The 13,047-nt window shown below is 33.4% G+C and overlaps 1 protein-coding gene across 6 annotated transcripts in view; it reads left to right on the top strand.

The window, feature by feature from the left end:
- Positions 1-2,322, top strand: part of LOC124354644 (transcriptional repressor p66-beta) — a 52,670-nt gene extending 50,348 nt beyond the window's left edge. For all 6 annotated transcript variants that reach the window (XM_046805263.1, XM_046805262.1, XM_046805264.1 and 3 more), the window contains one exon: positions 455-2,322. In XM_046805263.1, coding sequence (XP_046661219.1) covers positions 455-1,026 — 572 coding nt within the window. In that variant the 3' untranslated portion in view covers positions 1,027-2,322. The remainder of the gene's footprint in view (positions 1-454) is intronic.
- The last annotated feature ends 10,725 nt before the right edge of the window (positions 2,323-13,047 follow it).

The following is a 13,047-nucleotide window of genomic DNA, read 5'->3' as shown; positions in this document are numbered from 1 at the left end:
ACTTCATATTTTATTCATCGGAACGATGAGGTAAATTCAACTATAGCATTGAAAGTATCTTTCACCGGAAGTAGATTGCAATGGCTGGAAATAAACGGTTATTTTACAGAGTAGTTTTCCGAGGTATACAATATGTATATATTTTATACAAAAAAGCAAACTCAGCTGTGGTGTTGAAAATACAAATTATTCAAACCCGAAAAGCTCGTGCTCCTATTCCAACCAGAAATGATATGAGTCAGTTTCTTAACCTCTGATCCTCTTTACCATGAACACTAAAATAATATGTATCTGACGTATGTCTCATTTTTTGTTTAATATATTAATTGTTATAAAGAATTTTGTGTAAGTTATCATGCTTGCTTGGATCTTGGGGGTTGAAGTGGATGTGTGCATCCTTGTCCTTTTACTTCCTGTAATTTTTTTCACTGATAAAATGTGTCTTTATTCACAGGTAAAGAACCTAAGGTCATCTGTGAACAATGCGTTACGACTAATGTGAAGAAATCTTTGAAAGCAGAACATACAAATCGCTTGAAGACTGCTTTTGTAAAAGCTCTTCAACAGGAGCAAGAAATAGAACAGAGGTTAGCACAAGGATCTCCTCAGCCCGCCCCAGAGCCGACGCTGCCGCCTCCACCCCAGCCCAAGCCTAGCACTCCTGCTCCAGCCCCGAGACCTGCACCTACTCCACCAGCTCCTGCCACTCCTCCTCTGTCCAGCAAATTCAGCTCACACCATGCGGCTGCAGCATTGCACCAACAGCTTATGCGTGGTCTGCCGCCTCACCAGCCCCTTCCTGCCCACATGCTGCCCTTCTCCCCCCTCCTCTACCCCTACCAGCTTGCTATGGCTCAGGCGGCCGGAGGAAAGGGGCCCGTCGCCGCCGCCGCCGCCAACCTTGTGGAGCTACAGCGTCAGGCTGCCGATATCCAGCGACAGTATCTGCTAGACATGATACCTTCACCCTCTCCCTCTCGCACACATGGACATACTCCGCATTCCCTCAACAATTGGAAGACGTGATCCGCCACACACCCACTGTAACACGCCACTGTCCCATTTTTTTCTGTAATGGCCTAATATAATTGGAGTGCATTTATTTATGTCACTGTTAAAAAAAAAAATATTATACACACCAACCATCCAATGAATTCTACTGGTTGTTCTTCCTTTTCAATTCATTAAACTTAAATGGTTTAATTGTAAAAATAATACACAAGAAATGTTTTATTTCTTGATTTTATGCAAAATAAAAGTATGTTCACCCCTGACATATCAAGATCAAGGTATTATCAATTGTAATAATAAAAAATGATAAAATTAGAGTGTTTTTCATAGTATGAAAATAAAATAATACAAGATAATAATTGTATACAAAGTTATGGTTTTTTGTGCCATTACAAAGAATATCTTTTTGTCACATCAATTAAGTTCTTGTTTGTGATTATTGTTTATACCTCATATATTTTTTATTTTTCAGTGCGATCATTTATGTAATGTCAATTTACATCTTGTAAGAAAATTGCATTTTGTTTTATCCAATGATTGCATATATTCTATTAATTTATGTCCTTGTTTGTGGTATATCTTGACAAATTTTTCTGTTGTTTTAATCTTCCATTTCAATTTAGTATGGTTAAAAAATTATTTACTCTTGACTTCTTTAAGAATTTCTTGAGTAAAGCCTTAAAATTTAGACAAACCCAATTAAATCTTAACTATTACAAGTAATACTTGATTTTGTAATGTCAGAATCGAACAGAAAAAGTTACTTATGAATTGTGAACCACTTTTATCAACCACAATCTGTTTTCAAAATGAACAGACATATTTAAAATACTTCATTTCTTTCCCAAAGAACAAGACATTTTCTTCACCCTTTGTTTTGTGCATTATATACTGTGATTGTTCATAACATCTGTCATCTGACTGTGAATTGACAATTGTTTTAGCTTTGTTATTGTGAAGGTATTTGTATTGATTGTGTGTTATTATATTATGTAATAATTGTCCATATACAAAGTAATATATATATATTAGTTTTGTTTATTACTTAATTTATACAGTGTTGTATGTCCGCCAGGCTCTGAATGTCATATGTTAATAAGCACAATAATATATGACGTAAGACTGTAACTATATTTAAGTCATTTTTAGCATTTAGATATTAAGGTTTGTGTAAGATACTGTCTTACGGTCATTTTACAACCTTGTGTATCATGTACTATAAGGTTCTTTTTAAAAAGCAATTTTGTTTTATGAATTAAGTAATTTATTTCACACTGTAATCATTTTAAATAAATAAAACTAGGTAAATAATTGTGCAAATATAAATTTTCCCTTTCTCAGTTGTAGGTCATATGTACAGGATGGGATTAGTTGTTATGTTATTGAGAGTTATTTAAATATTTATTATGAGGTGTGTTATTACACCAGCAGATATTATCTGTTAACAATGTGTTCACAAGAAAGTATTGAGTTTCAATAATTTTACTGCCATGTTCAAGGAATCCAAACCAATTTTCATATGAGAGAAAGTTTATATTGATTCTTTTAATTTGAGCGATTCAAAATTAACTAATCCATCTCCTTATTTTTGTAATACTTCCACAATATAATTTAATATTAATATTAATACTTCCACAATATGATTTAATATTAATATTAAATTATATTGTGGAAGTATGAAAAATGTCTTATGTATTAAAATCTTGTGACTTCCATCAAGAATACAGCACAGAAAATGAAACATCTTACTCTTAAAAAATTTGTAAATATACAAGAACTGTACGGAAAGTATCCAACCTTCACCTAAATCTTTTGTTTGGAGCAAGGTATTTTCTGTAAGAGACCTGAATTCTCCAGCACACAGTATCAATGCACTGTCATCTCAGTGAGCTACAGTTTCATGTCTTATTTTGTTTAGAGCAAGTTATTTTCTGTAATAGAACTGAATTCCTCAGGACACAGTGTTAATGCACTGTCATATTAGTGAGCTGCAGTTTCATGTCTTATTTTGTTTAGAGCAAGTTATTTTCTGTAATTCCTCACACACAGTGTTAATGCACTGTCATATTAGTGAGCTAGTACGTCTTATTTTGTTTAGAGCAAGTTATTTTCTGTAATAGAACTGAATTCCTCAGGACACAGTGTTAATGCACTGTCATATTAGTGAGCTGCAGTTTCATGTCTTATTTTGTTTAGAGCAAGTTATTTTCTGTAATAGAACTGAATTCCTCAGGACACAGTGTTAATGCACTGTCATCTCAGTGAGCTGCAGTTTCATGTCTTATTTTGTTTAGAGCAAGTTATTTTCTGTAATAGAACTGAATTCCTCAGCTTACAGTATTAATGCACTGTCATCTCATTGAGCTGCAGTTTCATATTTTATCTTGTTTTGTTGCATTTTACCACATCAGAAAGTGTTGTTCGAAGAATTTGTATGAAATAGAAAGTCTTTGATGATGAGTTTATGTGTGATATTGAAACAAAAGATTGGATTTGGCTATTTAAATATGACCACATTCCATTGAAGAGAAATTTGCTTTCCAACATTCCTTCAACAACCAGAAATTTGGAAAATATTGTGAAGTTTCATATGACAAGTTTTAAAGTAGTCGTGTGGTTATAATATTTGTTCCTTGGCTTCTAACAAGATATCAAAAAATTATCAGGTACCCAACCAATCAAAATGATTGATTGCCATCAGTTCTATTAGTTTTTTTTTTTTTTTTTTTTTTTTTTTTTTTTTTTTTTTTTTTTTTTTTAACATTTCTCACCTATAGCTCTTTTCAAGTGTGATGTATAACTCTTTATCATCATTTGTTTTTAAGTTCCAGCATTCTGCCAGATCTTTTTTATCTTACAATACTCCACTTCTGCTGCTCTTTACCCATCACTCAAGGATCCTATCTCCTTTTACCCCTTTAATATCTAAACCATTTAATTGTATCTATTTTTACAGTTTATTACAAAGCAATTTCTTTATATTTATTATATGATATTCATATAATTAAAGAAATTCAGAAATATCAAAAGTTTTAACTTACACAGAGAAATCCTAAGTAAAAGAAAGGTAGAACATAAGGCTGACAATTTGATGGATTGTTCAATTAATATCAATTTGAGATCATATCCAGATAACATTCTTATATGCCTATGAGATTTAACCACGGAATAGATATAACATTTTCTTATAATTTTAGTACTGTTTCTCTCAAAATAAATTCAATTTTAAACACACACACACACACACACACACACACACACACACACACACACACACACAAATAAACAAAACAAGGATAATAAAAAATAATGTTCTGTTATATCTGTACAAAAAAGCTACAACTTAAACTTTATAAAAAATTTAGAAATTCCAGTACATTTATAAAGTTCTCAATGCAGATACCAATTATAATTGTACTGTGAAACCAGCTTCTTGTGTTATACTATCACCAAAAATCCTTTTTTCAACAAGATGTGAAAATTACTCAGAAACAGGTCAGGGCTGTAAGAAGTATGTTCAAGAATTAAAAAAGTTTTTCTTCAACTTGTCTTAACTACTATGTAACACATTATAGCCTCTGTGCTTTGTTGTTCACATTGGTTCTTCTTTAATTAAACATTGTGCACTATTTTCTCACTGAAGATTTTCATTGCCTCCATTATTATGTTGATTTGCCAAAAAATTTAAATAATCCGAGTATTGTGTCTACTCAAAAAGCAACTGGACAAATTTTACATTTAGAGAAGTGCAGTCATTTGAAAGGTCACAGAACAAAAATGCATTCGATCACACACTAACGGAGCTCACATCGAGGCAGGAGGCAGAACTGACATTCATGCACTTATGGAGGAGAGATAAATTCGTTACTTTCTGGACAACCATTGTTAAAACTTTATTTATTAACAGTTTACAAAAAATAGTACATTTTCCAGTTGTTTTATGGAACATTTTGGTATTTCCTTTTGTATAAGCACAATTCATAGGAATCAGAAAATATTAGAATCATATTCAGACCATTGGGTTTTACTACCATTGTAATAGCAATGACTAATTATATATTGTAATGTTTTAAACGCTTAATGAATTGATAATGTCATTTACTTCTGGTAAAAATTGTATTTATACCTTAGCTCTGTCACTTAAGGCTGTAAAAATTTTGCACCCATTGATCAATGTACAAGAAATCATGTCTCATTACTGAAGTTTTCACAATTTAAAATAACAACCCTGGATATACTTTTTTTCTAAAATGCCAAGTTATTTTCCAAACATTAATTAAAATATAAGTAAATTGTGTTTTTTTAATACTTTTATGTGGATTTTGTAGCTAAAGACAGATTCTAATGCTGTTTGTTTCATACTAAAAAATATAAATCTAAAAAAATAATAAATTTTAAAATAAAAAATACATTATAGTTTTTGGTTACTTCAAGAGTATGAAAATATTAAATAAAAAAATCCAAGATACGAAAAATGTAGTAAACTTCATATACTTTTTGAATTAGTAATAAATTAAATGCATACTACTGTTTTACACAAATTAAAACATATTTTTCATTCCACTTTGTTTAGCAACAAAAGTTAGTTTCAGGTACACTTTTAAAAATAGTGCAAAAAGTAAACTAAAACTTTTAACAAACTTAACCCTTTTAGCGCCAAGCATATTGAGTAGGTCACGTCACATAACGAGAGTTATTGGTGCGGGTTGACCCATCGGGCACCGCGGCATAGCTGCTGGGTATGTCACAGTAGCGCCAGAGCAATTTTACGAATTATGACACATAGATATAAATCGTTCTCATTTCACTAAATTTTATGATAAACTAATGATTTTTATCTCATTATTTTGTTATTAATAGCAGAATAATGACATGTAATGGAATTTATAAAATGTTGATCTGTTAAAATTGTATACCTTTAAAAGTTGGATACTTTTCCATTTTTTTTTTTTTTTTTTTATTAAGAGCTTAATGCCTGAAAAAATATTTACTAACAATCCTCTGTATTATAGTGTAATATATTTAATTGAGAAAAATCTGTGAACATTTGGTAAAAAATACTAACAATCTATACATTTGTATATTTATTAGTAAACAAAGTACAAAACTGACTTTTACCATAAAAAACGCATGTGTTGTTAGATAAAACATTTTTATGTGTATTGTTATTTTGTTTGAATACTATGTGAATGTCTATGCAATGCGACTTGCTACAGTACATGTTACATAAAATTCATAAATCAGTACTAATTTTATAGATATTAGTTAATAAATGGTTGTGTACTGCATGAAAATATTTTGAGCCTATATATAGGCTGTTGGCGCTAAAAGGGTTAATTTTGGGCTCTTAAAATATAAAACACATATAGAACAACAGTAAGACAATGTATATAATATTCCGTTTATTTCAATGCTAATAACTTCAAAGTGTGGCATCAACAATAGGCCAAATCTCAAGGTATAATTAAGCTTATAGTAACAGGGCCTAGATATTTAAATATTGTTATTTTTTCTAACAAACCCTCTTTCTGATAGTCATTTTGTTTCTTTTATTCAGGTAATTGTCATAAAAATACTAAGGAAAACATGATGTTCATTATAATTTCTCAATAGAAACCTGAGCTTTGGAAAGAATAATTTTTAAGAAATAATATCATAAGATAGTAAACTGGAGGCAAAATAACCACCCAAGATCAGGTAATGCACAAAATTATAAGGACACTTTATTATTATCTAATAATGTATTTACAATTAATTATTCAAACAATCACAAAAGAATTAAAACATAAAAGTCATGTAACAGTTTTATTGATATTTATAAAAAATAACAATTCTAAGTATATAACCACTGGATGGCTAACCAAACAAGTAGAACATTTGTGGTAATGCTAGAACAGCTGCCTTTCAACAGCTTATGATTTCACAGCATATTATAGGCAGAAAAATGAGAATTGTGTCAATACTTTGACTTTTTTTTAAACAACTGTAAATATATATATTCAGTAATTGAAAGTCACAAGTGCCAGAGGAAGGAGAATTCAGATGGTTGTAATGGCATTTATATTTTATTCATGGCCACAGTTTCAGACTTCTGTTTGTGTTTACGTATTCCTGTTATGTTATTACTTTTTTTTATTATAACAAGGTTACTTTATCAGTATGTAAGATGACTGTTTGTCAGAAGTGCAGAATCATAGTCGACAAAGTTTTGCCGTTATAGTCACTGTAAATGTCCCCTAAGTGTATCCAAATCCACAATGTATGTTAACATAATGTTTTCAACTTGGATTATTCTAGACTAGTGTAGAAATTTGTAGTAAAAATTCATGTTTTAGAAACAGATTAAAATTGAGATTGTTTACTCTTAGATAGTCAGTGTCAGTTCTAGTTGTAGCTGTCGTTGTCTACTTCTCCTGTGCTAGAATACGGCAGCCGGCGGCAAGTCACCTGTTCTTGCAATAATTGTGTATTATTAAGGATTCTTTTTTATAGTGCAGCTTTTGTATGCTGAATACAAAATAGTTTTATATTTCTCTTGTATATATTATATTGGTGCTCTACAATATTTTGTCTTTAGCTTTTATAAAGTTATCGATACACAATTGTTTTGTAAATAGACTTTTTTAATAATGTTATTATGGCATTATAATATTGTATATTGTTTTATCGAGTATCCAGATTTGAGAGTGTTCTTAGTTGTGTTTTTCGAGAGGAGATGATCTTGGTTCCGGTCCTATCTAATAATGTGTATGTTTTCTAACATGTTCTCAATTAAAAGATTTTAAAAAAGCAATAAGTGTTATTTTTCTTTTCAATTTCATACCTGGGATATTGTTATACAGGACTCCTCAAACTACGAATGTGAGTTCGGAAAATGATTATAAGTATGTCAACATTGCATGTAATCAAATAAAATGGACAAATATTGAAACATTTTGGCTTGCAGATGACAAATACCATAATAGTTCTGAATTTTTTGGAAATTCAATTATTTTACTCTTAGCCCATAATAAAACTATGTTTTTCAGAAATGAAATCTTATTCATTGTCACAACATTTCTGATTAAACCTCGTGGATCTGACATGCATCCTCTCTAATTCTTATAGTTCATAAATCATCACTATTCATATACCACTTTAATCCAAAAATTCTTTGGTTTCAATAGAAAAATTTGTTTCTCTCTTGGCATCAGTGGTATTTTATGTCATAAAACTTGTGTTATGATCAGAACAATTGTTTTCACCAAGCCATCTGGAATCCAAAATTGACTGTTTTAGTATTTTGTTTTAGCTGCAAAATGTATTTATTTCACAAGAGAGTTAATTCTAATCCTAATAATATTATAAATGCACAAGTGCCTCTGTTTGTTTGCTTTGCTTTCAGGCATAAACTAGTCAACCAAGTGTACTGCAATTTTACATGGCCATTCTTATGGACCCTGGGATGCTTGTAGGCCTATTCTTATTTCAAAAATCCCTCCAGGCTACACCCCCACTGGTCTTTAAAGCGTCAAAAAATTCTATCTTGGTTTCTTAAATTTTTTTCTCTTTTAAGTCTCAGCTCTTGGCTATGCTGGCGTGTATTTTTGGTCACTGTGGCTATTATTCCTATCATGATTGGACCTCCCCGGGATTTGAGTTCTATATGAATTGAAAGATGCTGTTAAATGTAATCAACTCTTATGTGTAAACATTGTATCATGGTCATATGTGTAACTAATTTAACCAATATTTTCAATTTGTTTACATTTCCAGAGTGCAAGCATAACAAAAATTGAACACTTCTTTCTTATTTCAACTTTGTGGCAACAAGGTAAACCAATTAATTTAGTTTGGATTTTATTTAATGAACTAAATAGGGAATGTGTACATTTAAGATATTTTAGTCTTTCGCCCCTATACCCAGCTCTGACGATCGATTTGCACGTCAGAATCGCTACGGACCTCCATCAGGGTTTCCCCTGACTTCGTCCTGGCCAGGCATAGTCATCTTTCGTTGTTTCCTTAGACATTGTGGAATGGCATATGTATAGTAGCTGAAGGAACAAAAACGGAAGAACTGTGCATTAGCTTTATTGAACAAACCATTCGCTCTGTGACTACAACTCGAGGAATCAAGCAAGCACAGTGAGTGTGATTATAGCAAGTGGAATCACAAAGAAATACACGAGACACTAAATGCAATTTTACAACAAAATTGTCAATGCATCCATTTCTCACTGATGAGACATACAATACTGATTAGGTTTATAAATATTGATACAATTACTAGACAAACGAAGAAATAGTATGATATTGCAAACATGGATTGGGAAGCAAGAACTTGACAACTATCATAATGTAAGTATTGAGATGTGGTAGTATTATTCATATTGATTTTTAGTTTTAAACTTTCAATAACAACATGTATATCCATACAATTTAGAAAACCAAACTATTTTAAATTCAGCCTCATTAAAATATGTAAAGGTCTATTTATATTGTTTCTCAGGGCAAAATAGAAAATTTGAAATAAGAATTACTTGCAATTTTGCTTAACAGTCCTCTTATCATGAACAGTGAAAAATGGGTACATGATATATGACTAATTCCATTTTTTAAATATCTTAGGACTCTTTCATATATTACATCACAAGTGCTTTCACTAGGAAAGCTATGAACTTAGACTTAGAGTTCCTCTACTTTGATCTAAAATAGTTCATGTTACTGCAATTGTAGGAGATATTCAAACAAATTCACACGAAATTGGAATGCGGATGTGTCAGTGGTTTATAAACGGTTTACTTTAGACCTTTTAAAATCAATATATAGTCTTGTTCTATATAACATCATGGTTTTATATGTAATGTGTTGTTATTAGTAAGCCTATATGAATCTAGAATAGTGTGTAATGCAGTGAAAGTTAGTGAGCTATATATTAGCGATAATCTCGTATCATGCTTATGGTTTATTATGACGATCTGTAGTTATAGGTAAACCGCTCGCAAGGAAACCTGCACCGAAGCAAATTTCTGAGCAGTACCGCGCAGGGAGGGTATGCTGGGGAGTGGGACCAGCACCTTCTTTTATCTGTTTATCAGTTGTTTGGATCATGTCTCGCTCGCTCAGTTTTGTTTACACTGTAGCTACTTTACCTGCTCTATAACTATATTATATTTTTGTGTGTAGGCATACACAAGTGTTGCAGTCTAAGCGTAAAATATAAATTGAACAGATTATTGTATCCAGGGAGTTTGCATTTTGTTGTGAGGTTAGCTGCGCAGGGGCAGTGGCCAATAGAGATGTGTCGTTCGGTCTTGACCCATTCAATTCGAACGGGTCAGTCAAGTGAACGAGTGATCCAGATCAGAGTGTTTTAAAAGACCCGTTCACTTTTTCCTGCCAACTTAATAAATTTAATATTTTTTTGAAATCAGATATATTATTTTTAATGATCGTTAAAACTTACAATATTATAATTAAGTTCATTTTAATACCCTTGTCCATGAGAAATAGCTTAACATCATATGGAACTAACGAAAACTATAAAGTTTATGTGTTAGGTTACATTAGGTGCCCAAAATTGTTCAGTCATTCCTTTCGTTCACTGCTAACCGATTAAGAATAAAACTGTAATCATATAACTTCACAGGGGGGAATAGGGATGCTGGGTATTATGAAAAGTGGTGGAAGTTAATCGGTTAGATAAAAAATATTGTGTTATTTATAAAAATAAATTATTTTCAAACCAGCAATATGTCTATTTAATTTGTATTAATTTATTTAAAACATTTGTAAGGGAATAACCTTACTTATGATAAATCAAAGGCATATAAATCATCCAAGTCCATTGATTATAAGTATTAACATTTACAATATTTAGTAATGTATCTGGTAACTTACAATTACATTTTATAATCAGTTTTAATATACAATTTTACATTTACTAGATTCCTGAAACAATACATTTATTGTTACATATCTATCCATTCACTGTACAATATGCTGTTTCTTCATGTATTCGAACACTTACAAACGGATCCTTTCGTTCACTCGGTCATTACATTCAGTCGTTCATTTTGTTCGGTCAACACGTTGACCAGTATAACACGCTCTAGCGGGAAGACTCAGTAACTCTGTACTGACCGGTTCAACTGAACGAAACGCAGCAGTGAACGAGACTGACTGAGCCGGATCAATCAGCTGATCTGATAGAGGTAATGCCGAGCAGTGGTGGGGATACTGGGAGAGGGCGGCATCACAGTGTCGGAGGGGTATTTACCCCACCCTGCGTGAACTCAAATCACCCAGGGTCTTTTTGTAAACGGTCTACCTATAACACTACCTAAGGCTGCCAACTGAAGCAGGATGCAACATGTGGAGTTCAGATGACAGCTGTATTCAAGAGGATTTAACTTCTACTTTAAATGTCCGGTGTCAGTATAAAAAGTCAGTCTGTTCCCATGAGTGAGTTGTCTGAGTCTGAGTGCCAGTTATAATGAAGATTGCAACATTTCAGTCTCATCCCCATGTATTGATTGGTAGTAATAGTGATATATCATATCTTGGTTATCCTACTCCTGTTAATACTAACTACAAAAGTCCCCCTGGACATTGTCATTCGAGCTATGGCCAGGAAGAGTGCCTACTGTCTTCAGCAGACGGGATTCTGGTCGGGCTGCAGCGGTGGGCACTGCAGAATTGGCACTCTGATACAGGAGGATGTTTTGCACATGATCTCTGATCAGATGCCACAAAAGTTTTTCCTTTGACAAACCCTTTAGGATTATTTTGCCCTCAAGGGATGATTGGTCAGAGGGGAAGCAACCTCTTCCACCAGCGGAGCTCGAATGGTACACAGACGGCTCTAAAACAAAAAGCGGCACAGGCGCTGGAATTCTGGGAGTGAGACCATGTAGGGAGCTGGTGGTTCCTATGGGTCCGTATCCGACAGTCTTTCAAGCGGAGGTCGCAGCCATTATGGAATGTGCTCGTGAGAATCTTCGTCTGCGATATAGGGGCAAGACGATTAACATTTTCACGGACAGTCAGGCAGCGCTGATGGCGCTGGATTCTTGCGCAATCAAATCCAAACTGGTTTGGGATTGCTATCAGACCGTTTCCTCCCTTGCCAGAATCAACAATGTAACCGTTTGTTGGGTTCCTGGTCATGAGGGGATTCCTGGGAACGAAAGAGCTGATGCCCTGGCCAACCAGGGCTCAGCAACAATTATGACGGGCCCTCAACCATTCTGCGGTGTTCCAAGGTGTGAATCCTCCAGGGTTGTCTCGAAATGGATTCGCACGGAGCATGGGAGAAGGTGGAGGTTGCATCCGGGTTTGAGAGTGAGTAGAATGGTATTACAGTCACCTTCCTCCAAGGTGGCCTCGGACCTTCTCTCATTAAACAGATCAATGTCTTCTAAGGTCATTGGTCTCATTACGGGGCATGGTCACCTGAAGAAGCATCTACACAGAGTTGGCATTCTTCAGGAGGATCCGCTCTGTGGAAGGTGTAATGAGCAGGAGGAGACTGCTGAGCACCTGTTCTTTGATTGCCCTGCAATAGCAAGAGAGCGGTATGCCATCTTTGGTAGCTTGAACAGGGGTGGCGAGTTTTCCCAGGAGGACTTGATAGGTTGTTTTCGGCGGTTTGTTGAACTGCTGAAGTTGTAGACTGGTAGTCCTCATGGTGTTTCCGGGGTGCGCAAAAGGCCCTTGAGGCTTAAGTGCATGGCAGTAGGCCGCCCCACGAAAAAAAAAAAAAAAAAAAAAAAAAAAAAAAAAAAAAAAAAAAAAAAAAAAAACTACAAAAGTGATCATTCAAAAAACTTAATGAACACCACAACAACCATTCAACTTAGACCAAAATATTTACGAAGGTGTAAAACAGTCCAAAGGCGGTTATTTACTGCATTATAACATTCAAAGTATTAAGAGTAACTTGTTGTAAAAGCGAAGAAATCTAGTAATAGTGCTTATGTAATGAAATCTGAAAATAAGGCAATGTTGAATGTAGTTAAGGACAAACTAGGTATTAATAAAAATAGAAAACAT

This window comes from Homalodisca vitripennis, chromosome 2, assembly GCF_021130785.1.
Source record: "Homalodisca vitripennis isolate AUS2020 chromosome 2, UT_GWSS_2.1, whole genome shotgun sequence".
NCBI classification, from domain to species: domain Eukaryota; kingdom Metazoa; phylum Arthropoda; class Insecta; order Hemiptera; family Cicadellidae; genus Homalodisca; species Homalodisca vitripennis.
This window is presented reverse-complemented; position numbering and strand designations above follow the sequence as displayed.